The sequence below is a fragment of the Cherax quadricarinatus genome, chromosome 57 (genome assembly GCF_038502225.1).
Source record: "Cherax quadricarinatus isolate ZL_2023a chromosome 57, ASM3850222v1, whole genome shotgun sequence".
NCBI classification, from domain to species: Eukaryota; Metazoa; Arthropoda; class Malacostraca; order Decapoda; family Parastacidae; genus Cherax; species Cherax quadricarinatus.
In genome coordinates this window covers 10045966-10064013 of record NC_091348.1, presented here as the reverse complement: position 1 = coordinate 10064013, position 18048 = coordinate 10045966, and the positions used below count along the sequence as shown (strand labels likewise).

Sequence of the window (18048 nt, the reverse complement as noted above, 5' to 3'; positions counted from 1 at the left end):
GGGTTTCCGACATACTAGTACAGCTTACGCACCAGTTATTGACGTACCAAAATGCCTAAATTCTAGAACCTTCAAATCTAGTGAGAGAAAGCTGGTAGGTCTACATATGACAGAATGGGTCTATGTGGTCAGTGTGCACAGTATAAAAAAAAATCCTACAGTACACAGTGCATGAGAAAAAAAAAAACTCCGACCGTGTTTTTGGTTTAAAACACCGACTTTGCACTGTATTTTCGTATGGTATTTATGGGTGTATTCTAGTTTTCCTGATCTCATTTTATAGAATGGAAGACATATTACAGAAATTGAGATGATATTGACTGGTTTCATAATGAAAAGTACCTTGAAATTCAGCTCAAAGTAGCAGAAATGTTCGATTTTTACCAAATTTCAAAAGCAAGCAAATCATGCCAAGCGTCCAATACACGTCAACTGGTGAGTCTAATATTCTTTCACAAGTGCGCTGATATTATTTATAACATTTCTACACCATTTCTACACTAATGCAGTAGTCTGCTAACAGTAAATCTTCTATTTTTTGTGAGAATAAAAATTCAAAGTGGAAAGCAAAAGAGATTTAAGAGGAGCCTGGGGACATGACTAATGAAGAGAGAAAATGTTATTTTAGTGCCAGGAATGTCTGTCTTGCTTATTCTGGACCCTATTTGGAAATTAGCATCTTCTGAAATTCTTGTGAAATTGGCAAAATTGCCAATTTCTGACCACTTTACTGGATATTTGAAATTGGTAAATGGGTGGTTTCTTGTACTCATTTGATAGAAAAAATGGAGTTCTACCGAAATAGATATGATTTTTGTCGACTAGTACACTGAAATTGGCCAAAAACAGGGCTCAAAGTGGGCAAAATCGCCAATGCGTCAACATCGAGACCGTTAACTTTGCAAGAGCACAATTCCCTAAGTTTTCCATCGAATTTCAGACTTTTGGTGTCATTATGATCAAAAAAAGATTCTTTATCATTTCGTAAGAAATTTTTTTTTTCTCAAAAAATTTTCGACCCTGAGAACGAGTTTAGGAGAGGGCCTCTCGACCCTGAAAGGGTTAAACAACCATGGTGACATTACACATCTCTGTCTAAGACCTACTTTTACTGGAAAGTAATCTCCCTCTCTCCTACACACCCTAATCTGAGCCTCATTATCCTCATAAAAACTCTTTACAGCATTTAGTAACTTACTACCTATTCCATACACTTGCAGCATCTGCCACATTGCTCCCCTATCCACTCTATCATATGCTTTTTCTAAATACATAAATGAAATGAAAACTTCCCAGTCTTACCAGTAGATATCTTCAGGGGCTGGTGCAACTCGGATGATCCAGTTATGGGGTTTTAATTCAGCAGAAACTGAAGAAACTGGGGTAACTCTCAAACAATCACACTTGTTCTTGTGATCCCGCATTACTTTCTTTGCATTTTCAATTGTGTCAAAAGTCACATATGCCACTCCCGTAGGTTGCTGCAAAGCCTTAATCTTCTCATTTTCAACATGGTTGGCCAAGCGTGCTTCTTCCTCAGTATAATACTCAATAGCATCCACCTAAGTAATAAAAATCAGGTTAACATTCTAAAGTATACTTTTACATTAAATCATAAATGATAACAAAGAACAAGATGACAGGAGGAGTTGTTGAATGGGGTTAGTGGGAAGGGTAAAGGGAAGGGGAGTAGGGGATGGGGATGAGGTAAAGGGAAGGGAAGTAGGGGATGAGGAAGGGGAAGGTGAGGAGGGATAGGGGAGAGGGGAAGGTGAGGAGGGATAGGGGAGAGGGGAAGGTGAGGAGGGATAGGGGAAGGAGAGGAGGAGGAGGGGGACCAAGAAGAAGAAGGGCAAGGAAGGGGAAAGGGATAGAAAGAAGGGGTAGTTGGTAGTGAAGGAAAAGAGAAGAGGTGGAGAAAGGGTAAGGGAAGGGTAAGAGAAAGGGAAGAGGTAAGGGAAAGGAATGGGGTAGGGGATGGGGAAGGGGAAGGGGAAGGGGAGGAGGAGTAGGAGGAGGGAAAAGAGAATGAGTGTGTTTGAGAGTACTCACTTATTTGCATTCGCCTATTTGTAGATACACGAGTCAAGTCAGCTTCGGGCCCTGCCTTTCAACTTGCCACATGCCAGAGACACACTCTCCTAGCCTTATGGGCTCTATTATACATATTCTTAAAACTATATGTGGAGCTTGCCTCCACCATTTCACTGAGATCATTTCATTTCCTGATCACTCTAGACACTGAAAAAATACTTCATCCTGAGTACCTGTTTCTTGACTCACCAACAGCCTATCCCTGTCTATCTTGCAAATTCTTCCAGACAAATGTTGTCTACCCTGGTTCTTCTGTTTTCTGATGTTGCTAGATTCAATTTTGTTTCTCTCTCCACAAAGCTTATACCCCTTAGCTTTGGAACATGGCTAGTTGCAGACTTCTGCATTTTTTTTTTAACATGCTTTTTCATGTGAAGGTTCCATAATGGAACATACACCTGTTCCATAATGAAACCTGGAGTGAGAAACAGGTTGAAAAAGATTAGGGAACACATGGTTAAAAACAGAAGAGGGGAGTTATTAGATGGAGACATGGAGGTATTGGGAAGATGGTAAGACTATTTTGAGGAGCTGTTAAATGTTGAAGACAGGGAGGCTGTGATTTCATGCATTGGCCAGAGGGGTACAGCATCCTTCAGGAGTGAGGAAGAGCCAGATTGAGTGGGGGAGGAGCATGAGGCAGTGGGTAAAATGAAAGGGAATAAGGCAGCTAGGACTGATAGGATCGTGACAAATGTTAACCCTTTGACTGTCGCAACCCCAAATCCTGAGGTGTCTCCTGGTGTCAAAAAAAAAAAAAAAAAAAAAAAAAAAAATCTTATGAAATGATGGAGAATCTTTTCCCGATGGTAATGACACCAAAAGAATGAAATTTGATGGCAAACTTACGGAATTATGCTCTCGCGAAGTTAGCGACCTCAGCAATATTTACGAATCGGTGATTTCGCCCACTTTCAGCCCTATATTCGGCTAATTCCACTGTTCCAGTCGACCAAACTCATAGCTCTTTCTTTATAACTCTATTTGTTCTATCAACTGAGTACAAGAAACTGCCCATTTACCGATTTCAACTACCCAATAACGTGGTCAGAACTTGGCAATTTGGCAAATTTCACGAAAATTAAAAAAATATGACAATTTCAAAATAGGGTCCAGAATGAACAACGCAGACATTCCTGGCTCTAAAATAACATTTTCTTTGTTCATCAGTCACGTCTCCAGGCCCCTCTGATATTACTCTTGCTTTCCATTTTGAATTTTTATTCAAACAAAAAATTGAAGATTTATTGTTATGCAGACTACTGCAATATTGTAATAATTGGATAAATAATGTCAACCCATTCATGACTGCATATAAGAATGGCTAGTTGGACATTTATTGGACAATGACATCATTTGTTTACTTTTGAACATCGGCAAAAATCAAACATTTCGCCTACTTTGAGCTCCATTTGAAGGTTCTTTTCATAGTAAAACCAATCAAAATCACCTCTATTTCTATATTTTTCCATTCTATCAAATGAGACCAAGAAAACGAAAATACAACCATAAATACTATACGAAAATAGACCACAAAGTCGGCGTTTTAATCCAGAAACACGGTCAGTTTTTTTTTTCTCACTATGCACTGCGTGCTGCAGAATTTTTTTTAAACGGTGCACTCTGACCACACAGACCCATTCTCTCACATGTGGGCCTACCAGCTTTCTCCTGCTTGATTTGAAGCTGTTAGAATTTTTGAGTACGTGTATATACGTCAAATACAGTGGCTCGTAAGATGTATATATACAACTGAAACAGTCAAAGGGTTAAAAGCAGGTGGGGATATAGTTTTGGAGTGGTTAGTACTTTTGTTCAATAAATGTATGAAAGAGGGGAAGGTACCTAGGGACTGGCAGAGAGCATGCATAGTTCCTTTGTATAAAGGGAAGGGGGGCAAAAAGAGTGCAAAAGAAAATAGGGGAATAAGCATAGTGAGTATACCAGGGGTGGGAATACATGCAGTTTGGGGGGGCATCTGAACTATATTGTCTGCACACCTCTGGCAAGACAGTGGAGCAAATTATGGTAAAAGTGTTTCTTTGTCGGGTCACCCTGTGGCTCATCTCAGACTAACATCTAATGGAGTCCCCGAGTTCCCTTTCCTCACCTCTGAAACAGCCTATCCCTGTCTACCTTATCAATTTCTTTAAGTACTTTATATGTTGTTACAGCTTCCCTGGTTCTTCTCTCCTCCAATGTTATTATGTCCCATTCCGTCAACCTCTCATCGAAGCTCATGCTCCTTAGACAAGCAACAAACTTTGTTGCAGACTTCTACACTTTTTTCAGTTTCCTAACATGCTTTCTCTAGTGCAGGTTCCATATTGATGCTTCGTACTGCAAGATGGGCCTAACATATGCTATATAAAGGGACAGAATGATGCTTTCTTGAGTTTCTTGAAGTTACACCTACCATCCGACTTACGACCGAGTTTGGTTCCGAGAAATCGGTCGTAAGTCAAAATGGTCGTAAGTCGAACTTTACTACTGAATATCAACAAAACATTTTTGTAATGACTTTATTTTATTGTTTTATTTTGGTATTTCATGTTTTACTTTACTTTTTATGCTGTTAGTACTGTATTTTATACTGTAAGGTTTAGGATAAACACTGCGTACAACACAAATAGTTGTTTATTTCCAAGAAATTTGGCATAAAAAACACGGTCGTAAGTTGAGTGGTCGTAAGTCGAACAGGTCGTAAGTCGGATGGTAGGTGTATTTGGCTGGTGTGAGACACTGGCAATATATTGAGCACTTTGCTCACCCCTAGGTCTTTCACTTTGAATGAAGTCTGAAGCCTCTGTCTCCCTAGTCTATACCCACTTTCTGGTCTTCTAGCTCCTTCCCCAATCTTGATGACCTTGCATGTAATGGGGTGTCCATGTATGTGCAAGCACATGTGCATCCATGGAGTGAAGGGGGACGGAGAAGGTAAGGGTTGGTTATGACTTTGTGATACAAGGCCTGAAGGAAGTACCATACTGCATGCTTCATCTGCACACAAGGCTAATCTTGTGTGTAAACCATTGCTATTTGATGACAACTCTCTCAATTTAAGTGACTATCATCTTTCTTTCATTTCCACTTCTAAACTACCAATATCTTCCTTGATTTCATTTCATGTTTGTAAATCCCCATAATCACAGCCTTCAACTTAGCTAATAAAACAAGACATTAATCCAAACACAGTGGCATTCCCTCTATCTCCATCATCAGCTGTGATCTGATAATGATCCTGGACAGATTAAAACATTATGTAAAGTTTCTTCTCAAATTACTGATTTTTTTTTTAACAAGTCGGCCATCTCCCACCAAGACAGGGTGACCCAAAAAAAAGAAAATCCCCAAAAAGAAAATATTTTCATCATCATTCAACACTTTCACCTTACTCATACATAATCACTGTTTTTGCAGAGGTGCTCAGATACAACAGTTTAGAAGCATGTATAAAGATAAATAACATATCCCTCCAAACTGCCTATATCCCAAACCCCTCCTTTAAAGTGCAGGCATTGTACTTCTCATTTCCCTTCACTAAATATTACCCTGCTCACATTCCAACAGCTCGTCAGGTCCTGAAAACTATTCATCTCCATTCACTCCTATCTAACACACTCATGCATGCTTGCTGGAAGTCCAAGCCTCTCACCCACAAAACCTCCTTTACCCCTTCCCTCCAACCTTTTCGAGGACGACCCCTACCCCTCCTTCCTTCCCCTACAGATTTATACGCTCTCCATGTCATTCTACTTTGATCCATTCTCTCTAAATAACCAAATCACCTCAACAACCCCTCTTCAGCCCTTTGACTAACACTTTTATTAACTCCACACCTTCTCCCAATTTCCACACTCCGAATTTTCTGCATAATATTTACACCACACACTGCCCTTAGACAGGACATCTCTACTGCTTCCAACCATCTCCTCACTGCAGCATTTACAACCCAAGCTTCACATCATATAAGAGAGTTGGTACCACTAAACTTTCATACATTCCCTTCTTTGCCTCCATAGATAATGTTTTTTGTCTCCACATATACCTCAACGAACCACTCACCTTTTTTCTTCATCAATTCTATGGTTAACCTCATCTTCATAAACCCATCTGCTAACACGTCAACTCCCAAATGTATCTGAAAACATTCACTTCTTCCATACTCCCTCTCTCCAATGTGATATCCAATTTTTCTTTATCTAAATCATTTGATACCCTCATCACCTTACTCTTATCTATGTTCACTTTCAACTCTCTACCTTTACACACCCTCCGAAACTCATCCACTGATTATCTCCTTTAATTTTTTTTACTACATAAAATTTTCTAAGCATTGAATTTGGCAGTTTTTTGTTCCCATGAATTCTTCTCTCTTGTTTAATATATCTATGCATAAACCAATTATTTACAATGATATTACAAAAAAAAAAAAAAATCCACTTATTTTTTTTTAACTCCAATGACTCACAAAATTATCAAATCTTAACTCTGAAACTTACTGTTGGACAACCAAATATGTCACAGCAGCCACAGATAACTCCTCCTCTATATGGTCTCATGTCAAGCCGTCTATTTGTCTCCTTCAGATAAGCTTCACAGTATATCCTTGCATTATGGGCAACCTCCCTAAAAAAAAATTATTTAAATAAATATTTTTTTAATACACACATACATCTATCTATATATATCTTTCCTTTAACACACCGGTCATATTCCACCAAGGCGGGGTGGCCCAAAAGGAAAAACAAAAGTTTCTCCTTTTACATTTAGTAATATATACAGGAGAAGGGGTTACTAGCCCCTTGCTCCTGGCATTTTAGTCACCTCTTACAACACACATGGCTTACAGAGGAAGAATTCTGCTCCACTTCCCAATGGAGGTAAGAGGAAATAAACAAGAACAAGAACTAGAAAGAAAATAGAAGAAAACCCAGATGGGTGTGTATATACACCTACCATCCAACTTACGACCAAGCTTGGTTCCGACCAACCGGACGTAAGTCAAAATGGACGTAAGTCGAACCTTTGAAAATTGCCGACATATTGGGTAGGGCATAATGTCAAACCTTTCCTATATAAACTACCTACATAATACTGTAATGTAATGTACAATCATTATTTCATTCTTTTTACCATAATTTACTTCTATTGTTTGTAGATGGATGGTTCAGAGAACCGACATGTTGATAAATTAGACACATGTGCAACTCTTGGGTATCTTTATTGAGGAAACGTTTCGCCACACAGTGGTTTCATCAGTCCATACGTAGGAGAAACTTGAAGAACAGGAGGAGAATGAGGTAATCAGTCCCTCAACCCTGAGTCGATGTGTTCAGTCCATCAATTCTACTCAAGATTGATGGACTGAACACATCGACTCAAGGTTGAGGGACTGATTACCTCATTCTCCTCCTGTTCTTCAAGTTTCTCCTACGTATGGACTGATGAAACCACTGTGTGGCAAAACGTTTCCTCAATAAAGATACCCAAGAGTTGCACATGTGTCTAATTTATCAACTTCTATTGTTATATTTTAATTATTTATGTACTGTATATAATGTATACATGGTAGTGATCTGTATTGTAAATATTACATCGTATACAATATCATATGTTACTGTTATGTTTATGTATTGTCGACACAGTGGAATGGGAGAATACCACTGGTAGTGTCATCCTGCCAGAATGTAGTATAACCTATACCCTAAGAGTAACAACTCTGGAACATGTGTAATACGTATCCGGCTGGCTGGCTGACCGAATGTGGCTCTCTCTCTGTATCTCTCTCTCTCTGTATCTCTCTCTCTCTCTGTATCTCTCTCTCTCTCTGTATCTCTCTCTCTCTATCTCTCTCTCTGTATCTCTCTCTCTCTGTATCTCTCTCTCTCTGTATCTCTCTCTCTCTGTATCTCTCTCTCTCTGTATATCTATCTCTCTCTCTCTCTATCTATCTCTATATATATCTCTATCTCTCTCTATCTATCTCTCTCTATCTATCTCTTTTTTTTTTTTTACACAAGGTTTGATAAGGTTAAGGATCCCTAGCTTTAATGACAAGCTATTTACAGGTTAAGGATTCCTAACTTTATTGGCAAGCTAAGAGCTGTTACCTACATCAGCTCATTTGAAAGCATTTTTATTGTTATGAGACATACAAGTAGGGAACAGGATGAAGTTGGAGCCATCTGTGGGCCAGCATTTTCATTTGATCAACTGACTTTATCTTGTTGACATCGTTATGCTGTACGAATGTGTTCCATACTCGAGTCATCCTGGGTATGTATGATCTCAGATGGAGTGATGTTCTGGAGAAGGGTACAGCCAGAGTGAAGTTGCTGCTTTCTGCCCGTCTTGTGGCATAAAAGCTTGTTTCACGCTGTCCTCGAAGTGGATCCAAGTGTGGTATTTTGACAATATTGGCCTTGTACATAACAGTAAGGCCACCCACATCCCTCCTGTGTTGAAGGCTCTGCTGAAATGACAGATCTATCCAGGATGGGTCCAGGCGAGAGATGAGATGTCTTGCTCTGTTCTCTACTCTGTCAAGCAGTCGCAGATGAGAGGGGGGGCAGGCAAACCAAGAAAGTGGAGCATACTCAAGGTGTGAGCGTACTTGCGCCTTGGATCTTGCAACCCCTACTGTCAAGCAGATGCGAGATACGGCGAAGTGCTGTAAGCTTCCTGGCTGCCTTGTTTGCAAGATACACAACATGGTTCTTCATGGTTAGTTTGGAGTCAAATTTCACCCCAAGGATATCAACTTCTTCTCCAGGTGCCAACACCCTCCCATTCATCCTTACTACTGCACCAGCATTGCCATCATGGTGCCTAGAGACGATCATCATTTGCGTTTTCTCAGGTGCAAATGTTACTTGCCATCTATTTCCCCAAGCTGATATAGCTCTCAGCTGGTGATTGATGTAGCTTAGAGCAGCTGGCATTTCTTCTCTTGGATAAGTGAATGTCAGTGTACAGTCGTCTGCATATGCATGTGATTCTGGGATGAGATGAAGAAGGTCGTTGAAGTAGACATTCCATAACAATGGACCCAGCACGCTACCTTGTGGAAGACTTGCCCCAATAGGATGTCTTGCTGATTCCGTTCCATTGAGAACTACACTTAGAAATCTACCATAAAGGTAATCACTGAGGAGACATAGTGTAGAGCCTGCAATTCCCAGTGCTTGAAGTTTTGCTAAGAGGCCCTGGTGCCACACCCAGTCGAAAGCGCCAGTGCTACCACACAGCTGACTTTGGATTCATCCAGTGACTGGTGCCACTTAGTGGAGAGGTTTAACAACAGATCAGCAGCAGAGTAACCTTTCCTGAAGCCATATTGGCGATCACAAAGTAGTGAGTGGTAGTCAAAAAACTCTGTCATTTATCTTGAGATTATTGTCTCAAGGATCTTACCAATGATTGACAGAAGTGACACTGGTCTGTAGTTGCTGATTTCTGCTCTGCTCTTTTTTTTTGTGATCAGGGACTACATTTGCCTCTTTCCATAGAGAGGGCCATTTACACTGTACTAGGCAGTGCTGAAAGATGCGAGTTAGAGGTGCTGCTAGCTGGTCTGCACATCTTCTCAACAATCTTGGGCTCAACTTGTCTGGGTCCACAGCCTTTTCTTGGTCAAGCGATTTAAAAAGGAAATGCACCTCCTCCTGCCTTATTGTCACCACTGACAGTTTTGACACAGTTCTTGCAGCTAGCCAAGGAGGGTCCCTTGCTGGATCAGGAACTTGCATTTTGGTAGCAAAGTGTTCAGCAAAGAGGTCCGCCTTCTCTTGACTACTAGTAGAGGTGGTCCCATCCTGTCGATTTAGAGGTGGAATGAGCTCATCAGGCAGATAACCTTGTCTGTCCTTGACCAGGGACCACCAGGTTCTGGAGCCTACCCTACCTGATGCTAGCTTTCTTTTAGTGTCCACCTCCCATTTAGCAATGGCCCACTTTTGAACGTCACCCATATGCCTACAGGCTTGCATGTGCAAGTTCCTGTTATAGGTGGTAGGATGTCTCTTATACCTTCGCCATGCTTTGTACTTAGCAGTAGCAGCCTCTCTACAACGAAAGCCAAACCAAGGCTGATCTGTAGGCTTTGTCACATATTGCCGGTGAGGAATGTGTTCTTGTTGTAGATTAAGGATGTGTCCAGTGAAGGCTTTCACTTGGTTGTCAACATCCCCTTGGAGAAGAGCATTCCAATCGGTGGTGGCGAGCTCAGAGCGAAGGGCTGGCCAATTACCACTTTCCCATAGCCAGGTTGTGCGTGTGGACTCCTCACCTCGTTCTGTTGGGATCTTAAGTGTCGTAAAAACAGCCTTGTGGTCAGACGATCCAACGTAGCCGAGGGGTTGACAAGTGACTATGCCTTCTGCCAGATCACTCACTACTGGGTCAAGGGAGGAGCCAGAGATATGAATAGGGAAATCAACAAAGTTTCTCATGTCAAACACTGCAAGAAGGTCATCAAAGTCCCTCTGTATAAGGTGCTGGTTGAGGTCACCAACAATTATAATATGTTGACAGTTGTGTTGTAGCAGAAGGGAGTCAATATTTTCCATTAGGAAGTTGATGGGGTCTGCATGTTGCCACTGAGGTCTGTACATTGCACATGCTAGTACAGAGGTACTAGTGTTTATACGTACAGAGCTTGAAGAACATCATTTCAAGATGTGTAGGGGTGGCAACATCAATGTGCTGGGCATGAACACTTTTAGAGAAGCACACAGCAACACCTCCTCCTTGCCCTTGCCTGTCTCTTCTCATCCATGAGGTGTAGCCAGCAATTCTTGCAAAATTTTCTGGAGTCCTGTCATCCAAAAATGTTTCAACAACAGCTATCATGTCGGGACGTCGAGTGTTCACAAAACTATGTGTGAGCTCTCCAACATTAGTAATGAAACCTCTAATGTTGGCCGACAGGATGCTGATAGACTGGCTCCTCATGATGAAGTGGTCAGCTTGAGGTGGTGGGTGTGTAGGGAATGTAAGGTGCCTGCCCTTGAGAGAGGTAGGGTACTGAGGCAGCTGCAGGGATGTAGGTCTGTGGTCTTGTGTAAGGCACAATACCACCTGCGGGGCTGGGATAGGAGTAGCTAAGTGGGTGACGTGTGAGTTTGTTCACTAATTCAGAGATCCTGCTGGTTTGTTCTGAGAATAGGTCTCTCTCTCTCTCTCTCTTTCTCTCTCTCTCTTCTCTCGCTCTCTCTTCTCTCTCTCTCTCTCTCTCTCTCTCTCTTCTCTCTCTCTTTCTCTCTCTCTCTTCTCTCTCTCTCTCTTCCCTCTCTCTCTCTCTTCTCTCTCTCTCTCTCTCATAGGTACATGTAAGTGAAGTTATCATACATAGTATAAATTACCTAGGATAACCCAAAAAATCCAGACAGTGCTATACAGTGGATCTGTGCTCCAGTGCCCTAAATTAATAATAATATTAATAATCATTATTATTATTATTACAATAATACATATGTATTAATATTAATATTATTATTATTAAGCTATATAATAATCGTGTCCACTCATTACTTACCTTAAAATATCTGTAGTCGTAATGTAGTGAGAGGTGAATGAACAAGATTAAATGAATAAATGAGAGTGTAGAATGTTCACGAGTTATGTAAACAAACGTTGTTGTTGTTGCCAGCCTGGACACGAATGGTTTCTGTTCACTCTGTCAAACCGACCAGAAAAACATCTCATATTTGTTAATTTATATTTTTATATGTTATGTAGCATGTTTATTGTATAATTTAAAAAAAAATCATAGATGGATTAAGCAAAATGTCTATATTAACATTTTATACACATTTAATGTGCCTCAGTGATTATTATTGTTATCATCATTATTAATATGGCATCTTCAAGACCAAGTACACTCCTAATGAGTGGCTCTGAGACACACAAGCAGATAGAAAGACAGACACACAGGTAGACAAATACAGACACACAGGTAGACAGAAAGACAGACACACAGGTAGACAAAGACACACACAGGTAGACAGAAAGACAAACACACTGGTAGATATAGACAGACACACAGGTAGACAAAGACACACAGGTAGACATAAAGACAGACACACAGGTAGACATTACCTTCCCCGTAATGCTCATGGCCTTTATTTTGTGCGCTATCACCCCATGATCGCATTTGTCAAACGCCTTTGCAAAATCTGTGTAAATCACATCTGCGTTTTGGTCGTCTTCCAGTGCCTCGGTAATTCTGTCATAATGGTTCAGCAGCTGTGACAGACATGATCGTCCTGCTCTAAAACCATGCTGGTTCGGGTTATGTTAGTTGTGCTGGTCCATGAAATTTGTAACCTGCAGTCTCATCACTCTTTCGAAGATTTTTATGATGTGAGAGGTTAGGGCTACTGGTCTATAATTTTTAGCTAGTGCTCTACTACATCCCTTATGTACAGGAGCTATGTCTGCACTCTTTAAGGCCTCCAATATTTCACCTAGATCTAAGCTCTTTCTCCAAAGAATACTGAGGGCTCGTGCTAATGGTACTTTGCACTTCTTTATAAATAGAGCATTCCATGAATCTGGTCCAGGTGCTGAGTGAGTGGGCATGTTTTCCATTTCTTTTTCAAAATCTATGGGATTTGTACTAATGTCAGTTAGTTGGTCTGTGCAGCCTTCTTCTGGAGTGAAAAATAGTTCTGCATTTTCTACCTTGCTGTCATTTAGTGGGCTGCTAAACACCGACTCATACTGTTCTTTAAGGATTTCACTCATTTCCTGTTTGTCATCAGTATACAAGTCTCCTCTCAGTAGTGGTCCAATTCTACAGGTAGTTCTTAGCTCGGATTTTACGTAGGAATAGAAATATTTGGGGTTTCTTGCAATATCCTGTATGGCCTTTTGTTCCCTTTGTACTTCTTCTGTGAGGTATGACATCCTAAGTTTTTGCTCTAATTCAGTGATCTCTCTGCTAAGACTATCTTTCCTTTGTTGTAGCATATTTGTGTTTTTAAGCAGTTCAGTAACCCGTTTTCTTCTTCTGTACCATCTCCTACGCTCTCTCTCTATATCTTATCTGCCTCTGGGTTTCCTCAATGGTACATGTTTCATACATACTTTGTATGCTTCTGTATTCAGCTTCTCTAGGCACTGGTGGGGATTTAGGGTGCTCATGTCTGATTCCCAGGGTATGTCTGATAGCTCTTGGTTTACTTTTTCCCAGTTAATTCTATGGTTGTTAAAATTAAACTTACTGAACATCCCGTCTCTAACTTTAGCGATGCAGTTTCCTACCTGAGTTAATACTAGTTTGAACCTCTATGATGTTATGAACAGAGTAAATAGTTTTGGAAACTTATGTCTCTGATCAGTTCCTCGTTGTTTGTGAATATCAAATCCAGGGTATTTTCATTTCTAGTGGGATCAATTACCTGTTGGTTTAAAGAGTACTTTTCACAAAACCTCATTACATGTATTTCCCTGGCATGTACCTGTTGAGCCAGGGTGCTTCCCGGAGATATTTCTGGTATAACATTACATTGTGCCATCTTCCATTTTACATGAGGGAGATTAAAATCTCCAAGGAGTAAAATATATGGTGTAGGATTTTCTAGCCTATGCAGATAGCTATCTACCTTACTTAACTGATCTGTGAATTCCGCAGCAGTTGCCGATGGTGGTTTGTATACTAGGATAATTACCGAATTCCTATTTTCAATTTTAATGCCTAGAATTTCTACTATATCATTCGTAGAAGCATTTCTGTGCAACAGAAAGTATCCTTTACATAGATTCCTACTCCTCCCTGTGACCTATTTATTCTATCACATCTATACATGTTGTAGTTTTCTATCTTTATCTCTCCGTCCAAAACTTCCCTTGTATGTGTTTCTGTAAATGCTCCAAATATGGCATTCGCTTCTGTTAGGAGCCCAATAACAACTAACTTTGTCATTTTTATTTGATCTCAAACCCTGTATATTTGGAAATATGAAGCAGGAATTACCAAGTGGGATGTTTTGTCTCGCTTTGTGTTTCATTAGTACCACTGGTGGTGTACTACCTGGTATGTCCCCTGGTGTACACGCCCCTGGTTTCTCCAGTACTGGCTTCGCGTCTGATTGCTTATTCGGCCTTGAGGGGCTGATGCCTGGTTTGGTACGCTCCAGTTTACTGCCCACCTCTCCTCTCTGTACCATTCCCCTTGTTTGTCTCTTCCTTTGTTTTGATCTTTTCTCTTTTTGTCTAAAAAAAGAATGCTGTTCAATTTCCCTTTCTCTGCTAACTCTGTAGCACTGCGTTCCTTTTACATGATGGTCTGGGCAGCTCAGGTCATAACATTCTCTGGACTGCATTGAAGCTATACACATTACTGGATGGAAGTACCTGCACTCTTTGTTGAAACGACACTTTCCCTTCCTCAACATGTTCACACATTTTCTGGTGCGTTTATTCCAACAATCTCTGCCATACAGGCACATACCTTTAGCATAGTAACTGCAGATGTTCTGACTTCTTTCTTTCTTTCAACACACCGGCCGTATCCCACCGAGGCGGGGTGGCCCAAAAGGAAAAACGAAAGTTTCTCCTTTTACATTTAGTAATATATACAGGAGAAGAGGTTACTAGCCCCTTGCTCCCGGCATTTTAGTCGCCTCCTACAACACGCATGGCTTATGGAGGAAGAATTCTGTTCCACTTCCCCATGGAGATAAGAGGAAATAAACAAGAATAAGAACTAGAAAGAAAATAGAAGAAAACCCAGAGGGGTGTGTATATATGTGCTTGTACATGTATGTGTAGTGTGACCTAAGTGTAAGTAGAAGTAGCAAGACATACCTGAAATCTTGCATGTTCATGAGACAGAAAAAAAGGACACCAGCAATCCTACCATCATGTAAAACAATTACAGGCTTTCGTTTTACACTCACTTGGCAGGACGGTAGTACCTCCCTGGGTGGTTGCTGTCTACCAACCTACTACCTAGATGATGTTCTGACTACCTATATTTATTGATTCTGTGTCGTTCCTAAGTTCTGCCACCTGATCTGAGTTCTCTTGTTCACTTTCTTCTAAGCTAATTTCTTCCCTTTGCTCGTTTTCGTTTGTTTCTGCTCTAGCTTTCTCATCCCCCTTCCCCTTTCCGCTATGTTATGTATCCCAGTTTCCTTCTTTTCCGAGTTGCTCTGTATGACGTTTTCTAATCTTACTCTTACTTTCACTCCTTGGTTTTCACCTCTATTTGCACTTTCCTCCTTTTCTTGTTCCACTTCCCCTGTTTTCCACTCTTTGTATAACTCTGGCAAGCTCCTTAGAAACTTCCTAACGCTTTCTAGGTTTTCACTTTTCAGTACCTTTCTTATGCTTAACCAGCTGTCCCTTTCACTGGGGCAAATCCAGAAACGACTTTCTTCTTTTTGGTCATTTGTCATGGTTGCACGAAGCTTTGCACATGATATATGTGATGTTTTACTGCATATTTCACAATCAATGCCCCTCATGTTTCTCCCCAAGATTTTTTCCACATATACAACAACCTTTATTCCTGGCCATGATTACTTTTAAACAGGTGTATGTGGTGGATGGTGTATTTATTATGTGTGGCTGGTGGTGGGGTGGGCTGGTAGGTGGGGTGGACTGGTAGGTGGGGTGGGCTGGTCGGTGGGGTGGGCTGGTAGGTGGGGTAGGCTGGTAGGTGGGGTGGGCTAGGCAGTGGGTATCCTTGGGTAGAGGGTAGGGACAATAGGAGGGGGGGGGCTGTGCAGTGGGTTGGCAAGCTGGGAGATAGGGGTCTGTGGAAAGAAGGCGAGAGTGCGAGGAGGGGGGCCGGGGGTGGGATTGTTGGACGGGTGGTGTAGGATCTGGGGAATGGGGTGGGGCACGAGGCAGAGGCTTATACTTATTTATCCTCTTTTTCATAAAATATATATTACTTATTACCAAACTGCTTTCTACACATAGCTCAAAGGCTCCCCATTTTCATTTACCCCTGGCACCCCAAATTTACCTACTACTCCCTCCATAACATTTTTACCCACTTTAGCATTTAGATCCCCAACCACAAGTATTCTCTCACTTGGTTCAAAACTCCCCACATACTCACTCAATGTTTCCCAAAATATCTCTCTCTCCTCTACACTTCTCTCTTCTCCAGATGCATAAATGCTTACTATAACCCACATTTCACATCTAATCCTTGTTTTACACTACATAATCCTTGAATTTATACATTTATATTTCTTCTTTTCCTGCCATAGCTTATTCTTCAACATTATTGCTACTCCTTCTTTAGCTCTAACTGCATTTGAAACCCCTGACCTAATCCCATTTATTTCTCTCCACTGAAACTCTCCCACCCCCTTCAGCTTTGTTTCACTTAAAGCCAGGACATCCAGCTTCTTCTCATTCATAATCCACAATCATCTCTCTCTTATCATTCGCACAACATCCACACACATTCAGACATCCCATGCTGAAGGTTTTCTTTTCCTTTTTAGTAGGCTATACGGGAAAAGGGGTTACTAGCCCATTGTTCCCGGCATTTTAGTTGACTTTTACAACACGCATGGCTTACAGAGGAAAGATTCTATTCCGCTTTCCCATGGATATGAAAGGAAAAGCAATAAGAACCAGAACTATTAAGATAAAATCAAAGAAAACTCAGATGAGTGTGTATACAATATACGTGTACATGCATGTGTAGTGTGACCTAAGTGTAAGTAGAAGTTGCAAGATGTACCTGAAATCTTGCATGTTTATGAGACAGAAAAAACACACCAGCAATCCTACCATCATGTAAAACAAATACAGGCTTCCTTTTCACACTCTTTTGGTAGGACAGTAATACCTCCCTGAATGGTTGCTGTCTAGCAACCTATTACCTACCCAAATTGTCCCCACTCAATCTCAAGCACAAAACTTCTACCTCTATTTTATCAAATGCATTCCATAATTTCTTAAAGTATTTTCTCCGCCTCTCTAATACCTTCACTTCCCTACACAACAGCTCACCACCTTGGTAGTAAAAGTTTATAGTGAAGAACCTTTTATTTATGTATTTCATCAAACAGGTGAAACACATGAATTAAAGGTTCATTGCAATAAATATTTTCCTACTACCATTTGTCAACTTGCAGCCATTATTCAACATTAAAAAGCTCGTCACCTTCAGTCCTACAGAATCATTTGTTTCCTTGATCTTCTCACATTATTTCTTTCTAAATCTTACTTTTATTTTTTATATTTTTTGACAGTACTGCATCTCACCCATTCTTTTATTTGATTTTCTTCTGTGCCCTTTAATAACTTTTAAATTTCTTTTCCAAAATGTTCACCTTTTTTTCATATTTTTTAAAGAACAAAACTTCTCATATACTAACTTATATACTTTACTACAAATTTCACATGATTGCTACATTACTTATTTCTCTTCCCTCCTACACTAACCTAACAATAAGACACAAATCTCTCATTTGCAAACTAGAAAGGAGATTAAAATAAGTTTAATACTTCTGGCACATACCTCTCTTTATCATAAGCGATGAGGGATCTAATGTTGTATGCAAACTGAACATCTTGTACATCAATTTCAGGATAAGCCTCTCTGCAAATATAAAAAAAAAAAAAATAACATCTCAATTGAACTAGTAAAAAAATTATGTAATAAAATAGGGAAGATTAGTTTTATGCACACTAATTTTTAATACATATTTTCAAATACGTAATGCAATACAGCAAAAATTTTCTTATTAAAAACCTCCAATGCCATGCATAAATGGTCTTCATACTAAAAATCTGGATACAGGTATACTACACTGAATGATAATCCCCTTTGTCCAATAACCTAATCTACCAAGTCCTATCTTATGTATCCTGTTACACCCCACTGATCTTCGTCACCTACACAATCAAAAGGTAAGAGAAGTCTTCAACCTGCTCATTCATTTTTTTTTTTTTGGCTGAATAAGAGCCACAGAATTT

At 40.3% G+C, this 18048-nt stretch overlaps 1 protein-coding gene across 5 annotated transcripts in view; it reads right to left on the bottom strand.

Annotated features, from left to right (window-relative positions):
• Tmem63 (transmembrane protein 63) overlaps nt 1-18048 on the bottom strand; it is a 249443-nt gene that overhangs the window by 143339 nt on the left and 88056 nt on the right. For all 5 annotated transcript variants that reach the window (XR_011393591.1, XM_070097342.1, XM_070097339.1 and 2 more), the window contains 3 exons: nt 17591-17671; nt 6597-6723; nt 1303-1562 (listed from right to left, as the gene is read on the bottom strand). Coding sequence is in view for 4 of the 5 variants with exons in the window: in XM_070097342.1 (XP_069953443.1) it covers nt 1303-1562; nt 6597-6723; nt 17591-17671 (468 nt within the window). In the remaining variant the exon portion in view is untranslated. The remainder of the gene's footprint in view (nt 1-1302; nt 1563-6596; nt 6724-17590; nt 17672-18048) is intronic.